General features: G+C 36.2%; 1 protein-coding gene across 1 annotated transcript; it reads right to left on the bottom strand.

Moving 5' to 3' along the window:
- Positions 1 to 444: 444 nt before the first annotated feature.
- On the bottom strand, positions 445 to 21,578 carry LOC310634817 (inter-alpha-trypsin inhibitor heavy chain H4-like; the record flags this gene model as incomplete). Its single annotated transcript, XM_083353353.1, has 20 exons — positions 445 to 520; positions 1,549 to 1,636; positions 3,211 to 3,365; positions 3,918 to 4,089; positions 4,879 to 5,001; positions 7,218 to 7,295; positions 7,389 to 7,460; positions 8,735 to 8,880; positions 9,262 to 9,401; positions 9,914 to 10,096; positions 10,224 to 10,405; positions 11,231 to 11,356; positions 13,182 to 13,350; positions 14,058 to 14,174; positions 16,738 to 16,866; positions 16,976 to 17,086; positions 17,183 to 17,345; positions 17,991 to 18,095; positions 19,214 to 19,374; positions 21,504 to 21,578. 20 exons carry the CDS (start codon positions 21,576 to 21,578, stop codon positions 445 to 447), a joined length of 2,571 nt encoding a protein of 856 aa, XP_083209479.1.
- Positions 21,579 to 21,831: the final 253 nt, after the last annotated feature.

Genomic DNA, 21,831 nt, shown 5'->3' with positions numbered 1-21,831 from the left:
AACCTAATGCACTCATTACATTAATTTCCTTGAAACCCAGCCCCAAACTCATTTTTTAAAAAATATTTTATTAAACTGGGAAGATGTCATTATTGTTACACTTTTCAGAAACAATTTTTCTTTATTGTTAACCCAATAAAGCAATGTAGAATCATTTGTATCACAATAACATATGCCATTTTGAACTAAATTGAAAAAAATATGTCTTCTTTGTAAGAACAATAATAGTCTTTTTTTGTTTTTTAGAAAACAAAATCAGTTCTTTGAATTTAGGTTTCCACAAGGTACCAAATTTTATGGACATAGCAGTGTTATTCAACAAGTGTGGCCATTCACTCTTATGTCGATAATTTAATTAAACTGTAAACATGTGGAAGATTTTATTCTATTCAATAAAAACATGGACATTAGGCAGTAAAAATCTCGTGCTGTTAAGTATGTTATTTAATTGTTTATTTGCAGTGGCCAGCAGAAAAGTTCAGTTTGACTAGATCCAGTTCTATAATCCTTGCCACGTGTCCTGAAAAAATAGAAAAATAGAAGTGTTAAGTTTATTAATGATAAAAGCTATAGCCAGACATAAACCACTAGTGGTATTAAATTATTGTCTGATTAGCTTATTTGCTTTGGTTATCCTAGATTTGCAGTGAGGGGTCTACACATTACAGTACTTTTTATTTTAAAAGGTTTAACAGGATATTACAGTTATACTGAAAAGAAATTTACTGCAAATCAATAACATGGACCACTAGGAGGCATTATGTGACTGGTTTCACCTCTAATTGGGTATCCTAGAATAGGGGTATCTGGGTATTATTCTAAGGGGTTAAAATTACATGGGACACACCGTGTCTGAGGAAAACCTAGTAAGAATGAAATTGGTTAGTTGATGCCTTCTGTTAATCAGCTCAAAGGAAGGTAGACCTTTCTGGCAGAGCTTCCAAAATCAAGGACTAAATAAATCATTACAAAATTTTTAAATTCTAACACTTGTGAGAATCCTCTGCCTTTAAGTAAACCTTTTCCACAACTCCATCCCACTTGCATTTTCAAATCCATGATAAAAGCTAAGTTCTAAAGATTAAAATTTTTAGTCTAGAGAAAAGGCAACAAAAACAACAGAATAACAGGGTTGGAAGGGACCTTGGAGGTCTTGTAGTCCAACCCCCTGCTCAAGCAGGAGACCCTATAACATTATAGACAAATGGTTGTTCAATCACTTTTTAGAAAGCTCCAGTGTTGGAGCATCCACAATTTCTGGAGGCAAGTCATTCCACTGATTAATGGTTCTCATTGTCAGGAAATTTCTCCTTATTTCTAGGTTGGTTCTCTCCTTGGTTAGTTTCCATCCGTTGCTTCTTGTCCTGCCCTCAGGTGCTTTGGCGAATAGATTGAGCTCCTCTTCTCTGTGGCAGCCCCTCAAATATTGGAACACTGCTATCATGTCACCCCTCGTCCTTCTTTTCACTAGACTAAACATACTCAATTCCTGCAACCGTTCTTCTATAAACATAGTTTATCAAGTAAGTACTTTTTGGTTTCTCTCACCTGGTGGATACATAGAGCTGTCCCTGTACAGAAATGAATCTTACTTGGCCAGAATGTATTTCAAAATATGTATTAGTGAAAAACTGACCTAGAGAACACAAATAGACACAAACCCACAATTACAATTTTTAATGTAATAGCCTAGACAATCTAGAGGCAGATTACATTCTGCTTAAATCTGTCACATTTGAGGTCTGTTAAATATTTTCCCTTTGCTTTTCTTTAAGTAATTATGATCAGTGAATCTTTCAGCATTTTAACCGCATATTTTGGGATTATATTTTGATCGGCCCATAGCAATTCAAAGCTACAATCTAAACTTCAGACCACTTTTGTTGTGCTTTTTCAAATAACTCTTAGATTTATGAGTTATGATAGAATTCCCCAACCTTTTGAGCACCAGGGACTCTTTCTGTGGAGAGAGTTTTTCTGTGGACTGGAGGGGGCCTGTTTTCATGTACTGCCTGCATTCCACAGATGGGATTCCTTGCTTGTTTTTGTGGACCGATTTCTAGCATGCTATGTCCTGGTGCCGGTCCATGGACCAGGGTTGGGGACCAATGAGTTATGAACATTTCTGGAATTTTGATGCACATTGTGCTACTAGTTAATTGTGAAATTACTTTTCCATTCAGAAAGCTTCATCCATGGCTAGAGTGTGCCCTATATTCTTTTGCAAGACCATCATAATCAGTGCAGGCAATAGATTTGGCTTTATCCTCTGTCAGAATATATTTTGTTGTAATGTATTTCATGCAACAATTACAGTAGTATTTAGCCAGTGGATAGCAGTATTTATAAGTTTGGATCTATGGTATATACTCTATGTCCTTTTTGTTCTAAGTAAAGTTTCCTGTTTCCTGTTACTGTTAAAAAAACAGTTAAGCAGTAAAGCACATGGTGACTGAATGTTCTGTTTGTTCTATAGTACTACATATAAACAGAATCCCACCAATTTTACACACACACACACACACACACACACACACACACACACACACACCATTTGTAACCCTGGGAGGCAATTTCCAAAGGGCACTAGGATTGGCTCTGATTTACTACATCAATATCTTTATTACAAAACACTGTGATCAGGAAGCCTTGATTAAAAAAAATAATGTAAATAGAGGCAAAGTTGCAAAAGCATCACATATAATATTTCTGCAAATGAGAAGTGGAAAAGGAAACAATCCAGTTTTCTTTCTCCTCACCCTGAAGAAATATGTGCTTCTAAAGACACAGTGTTTGTCCTCTTCTGAATCACTAGAAAGCTTTTTTTTATATAAGAAAACTTATCAAAGGCCATTTCCATACGAATAGTTTTCACTCTCCCAACCCTCAGTTTAGAAGGTTATTATATTTTTTGCTACTGACTTGGAGTGCTAAGAAAAAAATGTGAAACTCACTAGCACCCAAAAGCAATTTCCCCCATTGTTGAGAAAGAAACCACAAGGCTATTTATATGTTCATGATTCACTAAGAGTCAAAATTGATTCAAGGGCAAATTTATCTTTTTAATGCTCATGTACCTCAAAGGGTTATCTAGCAAGACTAGCAAGATAACGAGGATAAGGTGCTTTGTGGATACTATGATCATATTAAAAAGCCAAATTTAATTCCAAATTGTATTACTATAGTCTACAGCAGTAGTTAAATACTTACCAAAAAGTCCAGTAACTTCTTTAGAAAAGGAATTGCTATTCTCAAAATACAACCCAAGCCGATCCAGTGGAGGAGGTATATAGAAAATTTTGGTCACAATGTTGTCTGGTCCTGACAGAAAGAGACTTTCTCCACTTGTCAGTGTAATGTTTAGCCTAAGACAGAACAAATTGTATTATTTCCTAATATTCCTTTGACAATTTGTCATGCTGATGAACAAATGCAATAGCAAGTGGTCATATTGGTTTACTCAAAGTTTTACTAACTATTCCTTGGGCTTGTATAAACAATTCCTTGGGATTGTATAAGCCAATTTTACTAACTGTTCCTTGAGATTGTATAAACAACATCATAAGCCAATTTTAAGAAAGCTGCATAGTGGCAGATTCCTAATAGAGTAGGCCTCATAAGGGTTTAAAGAATATGATATTCTTTCTGAACATATATTATGAAGTATCTATTACAGTAAAATGTTTTAAAGCTACAGTAAAATGTTTTAAAGCTATATCCAGGGAGGTAAAAAAATAAAGCCAATTCAATATTATTAATATTGCAGCCTGACATACAAAGATTTTCATTTTATGTGGACTGTTTCTGGGAGGAAGAAAGGACACCTTTCAGTCTGACAGATTATGCAAAAGAAACTACATTTTAAGGATTGGAGATTTCAATTGTCTATAAAAGAAAACTAAAAACAAGAAGTTTACCCTTCAATTGTTAAAGTTTCTGTGTCATTCCACAAAAAAGAGTCACTGGAGCCATTACTTTTCAGCGTGATTTGTTTTGTTGACACATTTATTTCCACGTTAAGCCTCGGATAAATTATTTCAAACTGTGTAAAATGCTTTTTTTCAGCAGCCTTGCCAATCACTTGGATCCCTACAAATATGTAAAGGAACACTCAGGAAATAAGTGTATTAGTGTTTGCCTAACATTCATTAGGACAGAAATAATTGCCATATAAATTGCCATACAATGAATAAAAAACATCTGAATCTCACAAGATTGCTCTTTAGTTAATCTGATTGCCAATTCAGTGCACTACCTTGCTCAATTTATTTAGACTTAAAACCTAAGATGAGTTTAACCCGTTTAGGATTTAGATGGGAGACCACCATAAAACCGCAGATTACTAGCTAGATAGAAAAGCTCTCTACGTCTACATCTATGCACACTATGTCTATGTCTACTATTTCTACATCTACCTCCAGGGAAAAGATGTTTAAACATGTCCATGAAATTCACCAGCAGTCAAGCTTAATTTGGAGATGACTTAGTTACATTACACAAATAATTACAAAATCTCTTTTTATCCAGATAGCTGACAAGCATTAATCTATCATGCCAATGCTGCTAAATATTTTTTACATCTGTGTAGCAGATATAATACAAGACAATCAATAAAGAGTTGATAGAAATCTCCAATGTTTAAAATAAATATGACAATTTAATCAGTGGATTTAGGAACAAAGATAAGTCAGTACACCCACATATACATATTGGAATCTGCAACAAGTTACAATGCATTTGTCTGAAATGGGATGAAAAGAACAGTCAGCAAAAACAAGAATCAGAAAAGAATAGATTTTCATAGATTGTTACAAGGAAAACATTCCCATAAAACTTTGAAAACTCAGATTTACCCAATTCTTTATGGAAATCGCTTACCTTTCTCTGGATCAGACAACAGAATTAAGGGTGTTTGTGGCTGACAACTTAAAGTTACACAAACTAAAAAATTTTCATGAGGTAGTTGAAAAAGGAAATGGGGATCTACAGTCCCAAAATATCCTGGAAAGAAAAGTAATTATTAATATGTATTTTATTCTGATTTGTGGAATTGTCCAAGAACCCCAAGAACCCCAATACCTTAGCTAAGCTTTATGGCTGACAAAATTGAGCTAATTATAATTAGTGTCAACAGCACTAATTGTTTCATCAAATGACCATGCACAGCATCCTAAAAGTCAGGATTTTTCACTCAGTAAAAAAATAAAATAGCCTGTTAATGAGCTGGCATGGTCCACCTAGGCGACAGTACCATATGACCTTTATTTCAGAAAACTATAAAACTGTTTATATTCATTTAATTTAATGATTTATTTTCTTAATTTTGCCCTTGCATTTTCCTTTGTGAAGCATATAAACACTTTTAAATCCTTATGAACCTCTTTCATATTTGCTCCCTTTTCAGGTTTGTCATTTTTTCCCCATCAAGAAAATATGATCACTGTAATTTAAACCCAAGTTGCACTTATGGAGTCAAAACATATGAAGACGAAGTAAACTGACAGCCTCACTTGCTTTCCCTCTGCTGTTTTGCTTCAGTAGATTAAATACACCATTTGAGATGCTTTAAAAGGATATCTAGAGACATCTTAGTGGTGAGAGGGGCGGCATATAAATTTAATAAATTTATTATTTAATAAATAATAAATAATCCTATGGTTTTTCTACTCTGAAATAATAAAATAATAGTGTCTGCTTTCTTTAAGATTTATTTAGGAGAAATTTATTTTAATTGGGGTTTTTAATTGTACAGGGTTGGTTTAATCTTTTTTAAATTGGTTTTTTAACTTTTGTATGGTTGATTTTTAACTCCCTGTAAACCGCCCTGAGTCCTCAGGGAAAGGGCGGTATATAAATGCAATAAAATAAAAATAAATAAATAAATAAATAAATAAATAAATAAATAAATAAATAAATAAAGATTAATGAAGTACAGATTCATTGCTTATTCCCCCGTCCCGCCAGTTTACAGAATGGAGAGATTGCATAAACAAGGGGGGGGGAGGGGAAGAAAAAAAAAGATCTCTTTACATAATCTCTCCTGTGCCTGACCTGTTCTTTTGTACCCCCTCCTCCCCCTTCTCAGAATGAAGAGATTGGAGACGAAGAGGTTACAAGAGAATAAGCACCGCACAAATGTAACCCCTCTTTTGTAACCCCTTCCTCTCTAATGAATGTAAATACAAACACTGTTTTCCTTCTTGCTAATTATCATGCCACCCAAGGCAAATGCTTAGGCTCTTCTCAAGATCCATACTGGGCCTGCATCAGACAATAACCTGGTTTTCTTTTTAAGGCCTGGGGACACTCTAATTGAATTAGGGCACTCTATGACTACTTAGTAGTAATTTATCTATGATAAAAGAAATACTGTAGTCTATGGAATACACAAACTGGCTGTATTGAAGACAGGCATATTCAAAGGTGTTTCAGAAGTCAGGGCAGAAAGCAATGGCTTTGCATTACCCAGAAGCAGATTTGAGGTGGTAATGATAAGGATTGTTCAATAATAGAACAAAAAGACAAGTAGGCCCTGGATTCTCCTTGCTGTAAACATTGAAAGAGAGGCTTTATAGCCATGGGTTAAGCCATGTGGAGTAGTGCTGGATTCCTACCCTGGGCAAATGTCAGGCATGAAGAATCAGAACTACACAATAAGTTCCAGTTAAGATTATCTATTGCTCATGCCTTATGGTTAACTAGTGATAAGCAATAAATTAGCACTATGTAAGAGTTAATGGAATTCAAGTGGGGGCTGGACTTGATTCTCTTGTAGGAATGTAATGATTCCAGACTGATTCCTCTCTTCAATGCTCCCCCCCCCCGGTCTCTGCCTCTTCTTCACATATCAGAAGTATTGTCTAAAAATGATTATAGGGTGAAAAAATGGAGGAAAATGAAATTATTTAAATGCTTGGATGTTGTAGAAAGCAGAACAATTATTTATTTATTAATTTTATATGCCGCCCTTCTTCCCAACCAGGTTCCTAAATGAAGGGCTCTATTTATAATGTGGTCTATGGCATAATCTACATCTACTGATGCATGCACATTTGTAACATATGAAAATAATATTGATAGAATAATTTCATATCACCACTGTTTCATTGTTTACAAAAAAGTAACTTGCGTTGAAAAAAACCTCAGTACTACAGACAACAGTCTGATCAAACTAACTATCAGCCTGAACAGTAATTTTTGTTAAGATGACAAAATACCTGGGCGGACAACTGTATGAGGTAGAGCGACAGGAGATGCTGCAAGCTTGGCACTTGTAGAAACCAATAGTTGTGTACCTATGAAAGAATCCTGATGTTAGGTGGGTTTTATGATGGGAAAAATTGTCAGAAATAAAAACTGGCACTATATTTCTAAAATATAAAACATACCACGGGATGGATGGCTAAATGAATGTGAACTTCCAGCAAGTCCTGGATATCTTTCCTGGAAATTCTCATTATCTAGACAAAGAAATGACAGAAATAATATCAACTTTATTAAAAAGTGGGCTTCATTTTCCATCATTTTCTAGATTCTCAATTCTCAGAACTGTCCCCTTGGGTAAGAAAAAGAACATGCTCACCCACCTCTGAGATTATTTATGCTGAAAGATTACAACTGTTTTGAAGTAGACTGGTCAGTTTTATGGTTAACAGAACTTAGATCCTCCTGATTCAATAGAAAACCCATTATTATTTTAATTATTATTATTTTCATTTTGTATCCCGCTTTTATTATTTTTACAAATAACTCAGGGTGGTAAACATATCCAAAAATCTTCCTGCTCCTAGTTTTCCCATAGCAACAACCCTGTCAAGCGTGTGGGCTGAGAGAGAAGGATTGGACCAAGGTCACCCAGCTGGCTTTCATGGCAAAAGTAGGATTTGAACTCACAGTCTCCTGGTTTCTAGCCTGGGGCCTTAACTACTGGACCAAACTACATCTCATCACCTTATTAGTTTACCAAATCTTTTGCAGTCTAATTCAGAATTCTGAATCACAGAATTCCATCAAGAGACTTTGTAACATTATGAACTACAATCACAATCACAACACACAATCTGTTCTTATAGTATTTATAGAACATAACCTAGGAATTTAGGAATAACCACAGTGGCAAGATAGGCAATGAAAATAACAAAGCTTTCAGCTATAATTTTCTGGTTTTCATTCCATTTATTAGTCCTTTTAAAAAAAATAGTACAAAAATATATTTAGTATAAAAAGAAAGTGGATAGAACACAGTTCAGTTTTATATTGAAATAATCTAATATGTGAATCAATCTAGTTCATCTAAAGAAAATTCAGTTTATATTTAATAAAACCACAATACAGAAAATAGCTTGATCCATTTCTGGTTATATTATTGAGTAAACAAGGAATAGGATTAGGGTTTTGTTTTTTTAAAAAAAATTAAAAATATTTCCTCAAAGAAAATAAAAATAATGTTAGAAAAATCTCAATCCTGTTTCATGGTAATCAGTTAACACTTGAAATATATATACTGTATTCAGTGTGAACGTCACTGATATTATATTTATGCTCTCACACACCATAATTCGCATGTTTTTATTTCAGAACTCTTAATTCATCACGGCAGCTCTTACAGATATCCTCATAAACATTGTCCTGGTCATTCTTCTAGCAACTGATTGAAATTCAGAAGACAATGAAATGGCCAGCAATCTATTCCGAGGTTCATATTGCACACAGAAAAAATGATGTGGGTTTTTACCTTGTTCTGTTGGTTTCTTAACCAACTCTTTAGCATCTGGTGTAGTGACCACCATGGAAGTCAAGGGTGTTACAAAGCTGTACTTCAAGGAGAGGTTTAATGCTTGGTTTTCCAGATTTTTTTTCCCTGCTCCTTGCTCCAAAATGCTGAAACACAGAGCATAGTTTCCGCTGATTCTATATGTAAATCAGGATTTTTTAAGATGTGGTTTGGAATATACATATTTTCTCACTGAGACACAAAGTGAAGCAAGCTGAAGGACAAGATAGACTAAGAGTGAAACAGGAATGAATAACAGAACTGAAATTAGTACGTGACCAGCACCTTTGTGAACTCAAGCACTAACTACTTGAGTTAAAAAAAGGTAAAGGTTCCCCTGCACATGCGTGCTAGTCATTTCCGACTCTAGGGGCCGGTGCTCATCTCCGTTTCAAAGCCGAAGAGCCAGCGCTTGTCCGAGGATATTTAAAAGAAAGTATTTTCTTTGAGTTACCGTCCCCCCCAAATGTGCAAAGATAGTCACTCACGACTTTTCTAATAGCTGTTGAATGGTTAAATAGGCCCATAATTTTTCAATGAAATTTCCATATATGTATTTCTGATGTTCAAAAACTTGTGCTTTCTCTTCGACATTAGCATCTTCTTTCAGGGTCAAATTGCTTCCATGCTGAAAAATGGGGAAAGGGATCAGGGTGAGTTATTGATATAATATCCAATCAAATTCCATTTGGCAGAACATATTTGAAAGGACAGGCCCTTTCAATTTACTACCTTCAAGAAAGAAAAGATTATACACATTAAAATTAAAGCTCTCAAATGAAATGGTGAATTGCATATTCAAAGTACTGAATTCATTGGCCACATTTGCACAGCATGAAGGCAAAATCTGGTTTAACCTGCAAATGATCCTAACAGCAGCTACACTTGTAGCAGCAGCTACAGTCCTTTCATTCACGGTTTGCTTTAAGATTTCTTTATCATGCAATATGTCACGCAGCGGCTTCACCTATGTTTTTGTACACATACATAGATGCACTCCATTTTGTATTTTTAAAACATTTTGAAGGTAACACACTGTTACTTCTTTTCAGAACTTAGTTTGGAAACATAGCTCAGTATTTCACCTATGAAACAGAACTCTTGTACCTTTTTCACTAGGAGTAATTGCATGGTACTTACCGCCTGAGCTTTTACTTCCAAGGAAAAAGTATCAATTTCATTCTCAAGTTTTCCGGCCACTACAATTTCAGAACCGTCACAGAGCAACTTAAAGTTATTCTCAGTGACATCCTCTACAGCATTGCCAATGTAGTTTATATGAATCTCCTTCAGGATGGGAATAGCCACTTCACTATAAAAGTCCTTAAATAAAGGAAGATAGAACCACAGGAAATCATTGCATATTTCAATCAGGAAAATTAAGTTTATTTTTAGCGTGCTACTGATGTATGTCAAAAGATACTGACACGTTTTGAACATCGGTTCTTACCTGGAGCTGAAGGGCTGCATCTGAGTCCTCATATATACGTCGAGCGAATCCTGAATTGTCTAAGGCCAACTTCTCCAGAAATCCATAGCTTACATCAAATCCAAAGCCAAGGCAGTAGAGGAAATACTTTCCTTGATTGGCTTGCTTAATGTTTTTGTATATTAGTTTAGGGTTTGTTTCACCTGTGATATGTTTGAACAAGCACAAATATCTGCATTAGTTTTCTTTTAAATTATTCATTATATTTGCTAATTTTTCTACTTTATCAGCACTGGCTGTCTTGGGTGCCCTTTTCTGCTGAAAAGTCAGGATGTGAACGTGGTATGTGCATACATGGCAGAGCACCTCATGAAGTAACTTGCTCAGATGTGCCACTGAACCAAAATAAAGGATTAAGAGTGAATAATGGGCATGTGAAAATAATAACAGACGCAATAGAATATGACTGCACTACAGATTTCCAAAGTGTTATTATCACAAAAAACAAACATAGTCTATTTGTAATATGAAGAATGGAATATTACTGTGGATCAGAGAAGTTGATGCAATTTCTGAAATATTTAAATGATCAGCAGATTTTATTTCAGAGCTAAGAGACATACAGAATGTTTTCCTTAGGCTCATCCTCATTGTAAGGTTGATGATAGGGTTTGTTTTCCAATATACGTGGAAAGATTTATATACGTTATCAATAGCGAATTATTATTATTTTTCTTTCCTTTCACCAACCTCAATCCTGTGGCCTTCATATTAACAACACACTCACTCACCAACCTTCACACAAACATACTGCACATAGATATGGAGCTGAATGAATAAAACCACTGGAAAAGAAGTCACAAGAAACATTTGAGGATATTTGAAATTGTGAAGTTCGATAAGTGAGGTAAAAGCTAAGGAAGAAAATAAGGCTGTGTTAAATGAACTTTTTTTGAAAAAATGATGTTATTGTTCAAAAGTACATGCTAAAATAAATAGCAATAAGAGCTTTTCTCTTCCTAACTTACCAACAGTGGGGTCACCATCTGTCAGCAAAATGATCATCGAAATGCTTTTTTCTGGCAATGACTCCTCACGGGTGGCTTGATCCAGAAACTCAATGGCTGTCAAAAGAGCTTCATTAATATTCGTTGCTGCAATAGAAAGAATTGTAACAATGAATATGCTAGTAGTGATGGGATTGTCCTAAAAAAACATAGAGAGGAAATTTGAAGAAATTTGAAGAAATCTATTTAATCAGATGCAGTTTTAAGTCTCATTGCTGATGAAATAAATACAGGTAAATAAAGGCACTTTAATTTTGAGAAGTTGATGGTTCATAAATTCTGCTTTTCAATGGCAACACCTACATTACAGTTTTGTTTCCCAGCAGAAATCAAATTAACCCTTACTTTTTGCCTTCTGGAAATTTTTAACAATTTGGTATTCTGGAGGACTTGTAAAAAATGTTGTTATTTATTTTGGTTCCAGGCTGTTACTGATTTGGGTTTCTAAATTTACTGTGGATGATTTAGGTTTATAACTTTTTTTCTTTGCCTTTAACTGCTTTAACTGCTCAGAGTCTTAGATTATTTATTCATTTATAAATGACATTTATATATGTCACAAACAAACATGTGGTTTGAAGCCAACTAATGTTTCTCTATTGCCACTGGTCCAAAAATATTATAAATGCCATCAAGCTGCATTACAGTAGATGACCAGTCAATGCAAAAATCAGTATTAAGTCAGCACCTGGCTCCATATCCATATTTTTAAGTCAGGTTGTGTTCCAGTTCTGAACAGTTGCTATAGAAAGTCTGGGCAAACTGTACAATCACCATCTCTTCTGGTGGGCTTTTTTCAAAAATGTCTTAAAAGAAATACTGTATTGGTAATATGGTACAGCAGCTGGATCTATACTAGGAAGAGTCAAAAATTAAAGTTCTTGAGAAATGGAAAATACCAGCCTGCCAACATTTTGGAGCTTCAGATTCCAAAGGGAAAATAGTTTAGCTAAAATTGTATGCACCCCAGCTAAGAACAATAAACAGCTGATGAACACAGATGACAATGTGGGGTCCTATTGCTATTGTGCTGCTTTGAAAGGAGCACTAAGTCCCTATATGGGATTGGCATAACTTGTACAAGTATAAAGCTCTGGTTTCAAATCAGGAGAATCGCTAAGGCAATAATAAATATCTTTCATTTTAATAATAATAGGTTCCTAATAATAGCTTCAGTTGCAAAAAACTAACTTTCTTGACCTCTCAGAAAAAAACCAAGTAAAATCAAATATATGGAAGAATGAACTTTATTATTAGTAGTAGTAGTACAGATTTCTATGTAGAGTCCCCGGTGCTCTCTGAGCTTTAAAAAAAATCTCTGAGCTGAGATTTTTATTCAGACATAGATAGATAGATAGATAGATAGATAGATAGATAGATAGATAGATAGATAGATAGACAGACAGACAGATAGACAGATAGATAATGGACAGACACATAGATAAATATCAACTTAAGACAGCAAATATAGCAATAGCACTTAGTCTTAGATACCACCCCATAGTGCTTTACAGCATTCTCTGAGGTGTTTACAATGTCAACATATTGCCCCCAATAATCTGGATCCTTATTTTACCAACTTTGGAAGGATTGAACTGCCAACTGTGGACTGAGTTAACCTGCAATACTGTATTCTAACCATTGCGCCACCTGGGCTCCTAATATACCTAATACTCCTACCTCCCTGTTTTTCCCAAAGCAACAAGCCTCATTTTTATTAATGTAATCTAAAATACTTTGAACAATGTTGAATATAAGAAGGAAGAAGTAATAATTTGTTTTTTAAACAAAAAATATGTCAAGTAATTATATGAAAAACTGGAATCAAGAAGGTTTGGATATCAGTTCCAGTTAACTCCTGATTAAACAGGTATTGTAAAGATGGACAAACTTTCTTAGTCCTCATACTGACCTCCATCAGCCTCAATGGTTTGAACGTACTGTTTAGCTGATTTCACATTCTCCTCACTGGCTTGCAACAAAGTGGGTTTCCAGTATGAACTATTCCAACTAAAGACAATTAAATTAAAATAGTCTTTAGAATCCAGATCTTCCAAAATCTTTCCCAATGCTTCTTTAGTCTATAACGAAGAGTAAAACAACACACGGTTAAATTCTGAAGCCTAAAGCTACCATTTTGACAACTATTATAATAAGTGAAAATATATATAACCTTGACCTGTGCACACAGAAACCTCATTTTCCTTTAATTTAAGTTAGAAAACAAAGGAGGACATATTCCATAATTACAATGTCTGCCTTTGTTAAAACAGAGGCAGTTGTTAATGGCTTGCAAATAAGATGGAATATTAACCAACTTCAAAGGGTAATTATATCCAAAGCTCATTCTAAAGCTTTTAGCCAGTTGCTCAATTATTTGCTCTCTAGATTTATATTTCACCTTTCCTCTTAAATCTCAAGTCATCTTATGACAACAGCCCTGTGAGGTAGGTTAGTTAACAGAAAACGACTGACCCAAAATGACTGGGACAGAGAAAGAACAAACTAACAAGTACCTTGGTAATAATAATTCACCCCAAAGTAATGATACATGCAAAGCCAACAAGGAAATAAATCTGAACATTAAAAAAGATGGAAAGCAGGGCTGTTTATTTTGACTCTACAGCATCATTGCTCTTTTTCGATTCACAGCTATAAAAGAGAGAGGAGGCTGAGAATACCTGAATGTGGCTTGTTGAAATGAGATAATTTTCATTGTAATTAAACCTGGAATACAACAAAAACTATTAGTAGTCTCAAGAAAATGCTCTGTTTGGGGAGAAATTACCTGCTGAATTTTACTGCCAGTCATAGATCCACTTTGATCTATAACAAAGATGATATTTTTTGGAAATACTGGCATTTTCCTGGGTGCAAAATAATGGACAAAATAACCATTTACGATCTGAAATGAACAAAACATTCATTTTAACGTGTTACAGATATATATTTTGATGTACTGGAAGATAAAGAAATCAAAATTAGCTCTATGGGATACTGGGTCAAAAATACCTTTATTTATTTATTTGTTTAATTTATATTCTGCCCATCTTGCCAACTGGGTGACTCTAAAAATACAGTTTGGTTGAAGAAATACATTTCTATAAGTCGTTCAGCACTCCCAAGCACACAGTAGTTTATTGTATGAAAAACAATGAAGTCTGAAACCAATTTTTTAGCTAAGGACGTCTGCTTTAACAAAATATAAATGTGAATGTATTCCTAACTATAGGTGCATAAATTCAGTTCAATAAAACACATATCCTGAATGGAAATAACATTTTGTACTTTTATTGATAGGAAGTAAAAATATTTTGACTATATCTGTTCCAGCTGTGGTTCGGTTTCCCCACAAACACACATTTTCCACAGGGAGCAGACCAACACAAAGTGTGTGCTATTTCTTATAGGATAGATTCCCTGCCATGCAGTTACAGTACACTGCTGTCTGCTGGCAGTTCCCCAGCCTGAAATTTGCTGACCTGACCATTGATCCCTGTCCTACCATGACTGCTCTTGTGCCATGTTCCTGTCAATCACCAGCTTTTCTTCCAGCTAATGGGTGGCAAAGCTCAACAGATTGTCTGACTGAAGCTTTCTCTGGGCAGTATGGAGTAAAAAAAAAGGAAAACTAAATCTAATCCCAGTACAACTTAAGCCAGTCCCAGTTGAGGGTCTAAGGATGAGATGAAGTACCTCATGGATAGATACTGGGGGAAAAAAATTGGGACCAGTTTGTGGTATAGTACAAATTGGAATATAGCATAATTACTATGAATTTATGATGGAATCTGGGAGATCTGGGAAATAAATTGATATTCTCAAGAGTTGGCTTTTATTACATTTCCAGTAAGTTTTGAACAAACAAGGTTAGTTTAGGTTTATATCCCTTGGGTTCAGATTTCATTACTCCGAATGATTGAATTGGAATCACTGACCAAAACAGAGGATGTGGCCTTTCTAAATGAGCCTTACTCAAAGCTAAGAGTTCAGCTAAGTATACTAAAAGACACAGTGAGACAGCCACATAAAGTACCATCTTCCAGCCCAGGAGCAGAGAGAAAAACATGCCACATATTTCAAGAGGACAGCGAGTGCTGCCGTCCTGATCATTTCATGAGAACAGGGATTGGTGGGTTCCCCTGGGTTTCCTCTTCTTTCCCATTGAACGCAACCTGAGAAGGAAATGGTGGGACAGAGATGGCATGTGTAGGAGGGGACTTAGAACAGATAGTCCAGCCAACCTACAGCCAGGATGAAGGCATGAAGGTACTCTGTATCTAAGGTTTGTCATTTGAGTGATTTCTGGATAAGAGTTTAGCACGGTCATGAAAAAACAATAGATCCTTCTCTAAAAACTAATGTCAGCTAACAGATGATGAGGGAAAGGTCTGAGGTGAGTGGCGTAGTCAAAAACAGAGCTCCACCCCTGACTAGCACTGCAAGGGTATAGCAGCAAGTGGCTGTGGAACAGGCCAAATGGCACCAGGTCTTCCCACCAAGTAATAAAACCATCTCTGCCTTTGTTGACAGAAGCAGTTGGAAACTTGTATTTGTGACAAAACCAGCAATACACAGCTGGAAGAATGTGGTTCTCTTTCCCAGTTTAAATTAGGGTAAGCTTCTGGGTAATACTAGTTCCAAAGAACGCTAGTCTTTTTTTTAAATGTTTGTCTAACATTGTTTCAGAAGAGCATCGCTTGTGGCCCTTTTTCAGTGCCTCTTGCAGCCCAGGCCAAAATGGCCATAGAGGTCAATACTCAAAGATCAGAGGAGGAAACAGACCTTCAATAATCTAAAATAACAGGATTGGGATAGATCTCAACCCCTGATCTCATCAGCAAGTACATGAAGCAAGCTAGATCTTATCCATGGAAAGGATCTGTCAGCAGAAGAGGGAAAACTTTAAAACTTTAAAGCTGAAAATGACTTGGCTGCCCTAGCTCAAAGACAGGAATAAGATGAAGGCAATACGCGGTGGCTCAGTGGGTTAGGACGCTGAGCTTGTCGATCAGAAGGTCGGCAGTTTGGCGGGTTGAATCCCGAGGGCCGCGTAACAGAGTGAGCGCCTGTTACTCGTCCCAGCTTCTGCCAACCTAGCAGTTCGAAAGCACGTAAAAATGCAAGTAGAAAAATAGGGACCACTCCGGTGGGAAGGTAACAGCGTTCCGTGCGCCTTTGGTGTCTAGTCATGCCGGCCACATGACCACGGAGACATCCTTGGACAAGCGCTGGCTCTTCGGCTTTGAAACGGAGATGAGCACCGGCCCCTAGAGTCGGAAACGACTAGCACGCATGTGCGGGGCAACCTTTACCTTTACCTTTAATACCTTGAGAACATGGCATAACTCCTCTCCCCCCAACTCTATCCATTACTGTCTAATGTTTATGATACTTGAACATTTCAGGATAGACCCTAGATAATGGCCATTGTAGGATTCACGGATGAATTAAAAACATCACCTTACCTGTATGTCACCTACGGGAACATTCCTTTTAACATCATAACGTATGATGAAATTTCCATCTAGAAGAGTCTCTTCAGACTCAGAGTTTTTCCTTTGTTGGTTTAAGGTTGGTTTAAGTGAAATATGAGCCTGAACATTAAAGACAAATAAAAATCATGTCAGGCAAACTATTAATACAACAGTGATTTCTTGCTGTTAGAATTTTCTAAGGAGTTTTGGGTCAAATGCAGCCATGTACCTCGGTCTCCTCCTGTGTCTTTATGGCAGCATCATTTATTTCATTGCCCAAGAAGCTGTTTTCTGTTTCTACAAAGGCTATGCCTTGTGGCTCAAAGATGTGAGTATCAATCTAAGTATAAGCAAAAGCAAAAGATGAGATTGGGTCCTGCCTTCTAAATATGAGGTGATAATGACAGATGGACAAAACTGTTGGTGGAGATTTTACCTGAAAGTCTTTCACCAGTTGTTGGGGCTTGACTTTGGTGATCAATTCATATTTCCCTAGCTTTCGATCGAGTAGTTGCTCATAATGCAATTCAAAGTTAACTTTACCTTTTGCTTTGACATTAACTGAAACACTAAACTTTTCCAATTTTCTTCCAGCTGATCTATAAATGAGAAAAGTATAATTTAGGTATTTTGTTCCTTTCTAAGTGCTTGCAAACCTACTGCTTGATAATCTTGGCTACAATTTTTGCAAATGGTCTGTAGTTTCTTAGGTCTGCTTCCCCTCTCTTTAAAAGATCAGAAAAACATTGTCTCTTCTTCAGTCTTCTGTCACATTCCCTGTACCTCCAGCAATTCTCAAAGATTACAATCAGTAGTTCTGAGATCACACCTGCCAGTTTCTTTAGCACCCTGAGACTATATTCAATCAGAGTAGCTAAATGTTCTGTCACCAGTTCCTTACCTATTTTAATCACTATTTCCCTTTTGCCCTCCCCCTCTGCCCTTTCTCCTTATATAGCTTGTGGCAGAACCCCTTTTTGCTATTTTTGGTATTCATGATAAGCCTCACATTATCCATAGTCTTCCTGAGTCATCTTTAATATTCCAAGATGGCCCGCATGGTTTATTACTTGATTACATGGATTTCCTTATATAAGGCTTTAATGCTTAACCCTCTGAGGAATGATTGTGGAATCTAATTATCTGCATGTGCCAAGGAACAGTGGATCACATGCACTGAGTGGATCTGGTTAAGAAAAGAAATCCACTTAAAATCGAAATTTGAGAAAACTTCTTGTACTTACTGGACCAGTCCAGCACTTTCACCTCGTAAAATGGCAGACTGATACTGAGTTTGAGCGGCCTGTTTCTCCTGGATTATTCCAGGGTATGTTTCTCCATCAATGGTCCTTCAAAATAGATGTTTCAAAGAATTCATAAAGGTCCAAAAATAGAAAAGGAAAACCCACTGATAGTAAGGTACTTTATGAAGTGAAAGAAAATAAAACCCAACATTACTGGATTGAATATAATTTCAGTTTCATTTTAATCATAATTTCATGTTCATGGGAAATATTAATTAGGGGGGAGGTTGCATTGTCTTTCTTTATCATTGTAATTTTTTCCAGTATTATTTCTTATCCAATTCATTCAATCATGGAAGTAGGGTTGTATGGATAGTTCTGCTGAATAATTCTTCTGATTACATTTTAGTCAATCAGGTTTATTTTGCTTTGAATGAAACGTATCTTCCAGATGAGGTTTCCATTCATTGGTTTCAACTGTTCTGAAAATATTTCCCACTTTTACATAGATATAATTTCATGGTTTGTTTTTACAGTAATTTGATCTGTATTTGTGCTTATAGTCCCAGAATGAGGTGGCTGGATGGAGTCACTGAAGCAGTAGGCGTGAGCTTAAATGGACTCCAGAAGATGGTAGAGGACAGGAAGGCCTGGAGGAACATTGTCCATAGGGTCATGATGGGTCAGACTCGACTTCGAAGCTAACAACAACAATGCTACTCCAGATTTGGTAATGGGAATGTCTTATAAACCTCAAAAAATGAGTAAATAAAATTCAAATCTGTCTTATCATTTCAAATGTTGAGCCATACCTTAGTGGATTTGCCACCTAAATTGCTCCCATAGATCAAGTTTGTAAAAAGGTCTGTTAAAAGGCATTATGGGTCTCATGATATCTACCAGATTTATTATGTAGACAATCTGGACATTCGTATAAATGTTGTAAACAAGAAAAAAGGATACATCCTGTGGACTGTTGTTTTTCTTAACCTTGGGAACTTTAATATGTGTGGACTTCTGTTCTCGGAATTCCCCAGCCAGCAAGCAAGCTGGCTAGGGAATTCTGGGAGTTGAAGTCCACACATATTAAATTTGCAAGGTTGAACCATGTTGTTGTATATATTTACTCCTTTCTTTCTATAGTCCTCAGTGGGAGATTGACTGCCAACTCTTGCTCAAATTCTGAAATGCTTCATCTTTTCAAATGCCTAAATGGTGCTTACATGCTGAAGTTTGTGATGAAGGCTTTCTTGGGTAGTTCCACATCGAAAACAGCCTCATCAGATTCATTTCCCCTGTTGACAATTCTGCTGGTGATGACTGTGTGGGCATACCGTGACACAACTTTGCAGTCAATGTGCAGGCTGTCAATTTCAATGCCATTCTAGGGGAAGAAGAGAGAAAGCTTCTAACAGTTTCTTTGCTGGAAATTGTTACTAACAATAGAACAAAGACTAAAAGTATTAGTAGCAAATACCACACAGAGTCATTTTTATAATAAACAGACATAAATCAATTTTTGATATGATAATTTGCTGTAATGAAAATGCAAGATTGTTCTTTTAAATTATTAAACTGTATTATATTGTTTGAATATATTATATAAAACACCTATATGCTACTAAAACTCTTGTTATGATCTTTGCCTGAGTGAAATGGTGAATTATGAGGCAACAGTTTTTGAATCAAGCTTCTTCAAAATAGCTAACTGACAAAAATGCATCTAATGGAATGAAATTTGAGGACGTTATGATGGCTTCAGTGCTGCAGGCAGGCAGGCAGGCAGATAATGACAGAAAAGGAGGGAGGGAGGGAGGGAGGGAGGGAGGAAGGAAGGAAGGAAGGAAGGAAGGAAGGAAGGAAGGAAGGAAGGAAGGAAGGAAGGAAGGGAGGAAGGAAGGAAGGAAGGAAGGAAAACCCCAATCCGACTTGGGTTGTCTAAAGTTATAAAAAATATGACACTTTGCTGAAAAAATTGCTATCGTAAGAATTTGATTTAGTGTGCTCTGTGCAGCCTACCAACAGCCACCTCCCAATTCCGAAATGTTCAGAAGTGCAAAAAATTTTTCTGGCACCCATGGAAGAAAATTCCATAAATATCTGCAGCTTCCTAAAAAGCATCTACCCATCTCTGCCCCTATCCTTCCGAATGGGTTGCTCTGTCCTGATATCCTAAATCGGCCACAAGGGACATCTTAACCTTGTTCTTACTTAAGACATGGGCCTTCCCTGCATCTCTATGCTTATATTTCCATTTTGTATTTGACCTAAACAATAAAGAATATGCTATTGAAGTTCTGTTCTTTGAATATTCATCAGTACAACAAGTGGGCCTTCAGTCATGCCGATGTGCTGCCAATTTACTTTTTTGAGCTTTCCCCTGTGGATACCCACTAGTTGACCTGCTTTAGGATATTTCTCCATAATCTGAAATATATACATTTAGATATAACTAGAGGTCAAGTAGGGTTCTATTCAGAAGTTCCTTTTGAGGATGGGATAGCAGAGCAAAAATGAAATTGTCAATAACACTGTCTTTTCTAACTATAAGAAGTCACCATACTTAGATGTAGCAGAAATACATTTTGTGGTTATAAAAAGTGAAAACGAATGGGAAAAGTCTTCTGCAGAACTTTGGAAACTATCAACGTCTCTTTCGCTTTTCAATCTATCTCATGTTAATACTTTTAAGAGACCACTCAGTTTGGAGCATTATTAAACCTCAGTCTTTTCCATTCCTTCCAAAAGTGTTTGCCTTTGCAGCTTCTGATTTAGGACATAGGGATTATTTACCGCAAGCAAGAGAAAGGAGAGCTCCTGTCTCTGAAGGATGAAAAACACATTGAGGCAAAAAATATTCCCAGCAAGGGAGCCTGGGCTGCTCTTAGACTCTGAAGAGCTGCCACACATCAAGAAAAGAGATTTGCTTGGTTGAAGTCTTGCATTACTTTACAGGAACTTGTAATAAATCGAGTTCTGGACTCTGCTGGCCCTTGAGAATGGATCCAAACTAAGGGTGATTCCAAAGTGCTAGGATTCCAGCAAAATATCCTTATTCACTTGGGCAACAGATAAAGCTCAAAATCCACCAAACTCTCATTCCACCAACTGATAAGCTGAACTTAGAATCAAAGAGCTAGAAGCATTTTGGTGCCTGAGTTCAATCCCCACTTTGGTGAGGGAATCCAAATTCACATACCTCCTTTGAGCACCTTAAATGAGGTGCCACAACCTCTCTGAGGGACAACAAATTCCCCTGTTAATCTGCTCTTATTCACCTTCAGTTACATCTTTACACTAATAATACACATATCCAAGTACAAGTCATACGTGCCATTTCTAAACAACATGTTCAGTTACAGTGCAACTCATCTTCCCTTGGTCTAAGTCTAGTTCTTCTCAGTTAGCTATTGGTTTTAACTTTCAACCTGTAAAATTAATTGAATCATTAAAAATTCAGGCATGTATATTCTTTTCATATTTCAATGAACAATTATCAACAAAGGCAAGTACCTGATAGCTAAAAGCATCTGTCAATAGAATTTGTGAAGACAAAGCCAGCCACAGAGCAAACAATTGTTTTCCCATTTTAGAAATGGAAAGAAACATAGAGGAGAATTCATTTTATATAGATAAAGTTAATGAACAACTACTGTTTGGTAAAATTTGAGAGAAACCGTAAGTCTAATATTTACACAGACATGTAAGTATAACTCACCTCTTCCTACATACTACAACTGCCTCAAAATCTTGCTAAATATTCAAATATTGCTGCCTGATTTAACTTTTATTGATTAGTTCCTGAGTACATTATCTGGGATTACAATTACTCTTCAGTCAA

The sequence above is a fragment of the Vipera ursinii genome, assembly GCF_947247035.1.
Source record: "Vipera ursinii genome assembly, chromosome: 2".
Lineage (NCBI taxonomy): Eukaryota > Metazoa > Chordata > Lepidosauria > Squamata > Viperidae > Vipera > Vipera ursinii.
The sequence above is the reverse complement of the archived record's forward strand: the minus strand, read 5'-3'. Positions and strand labels throughout refer to the sequence as shown.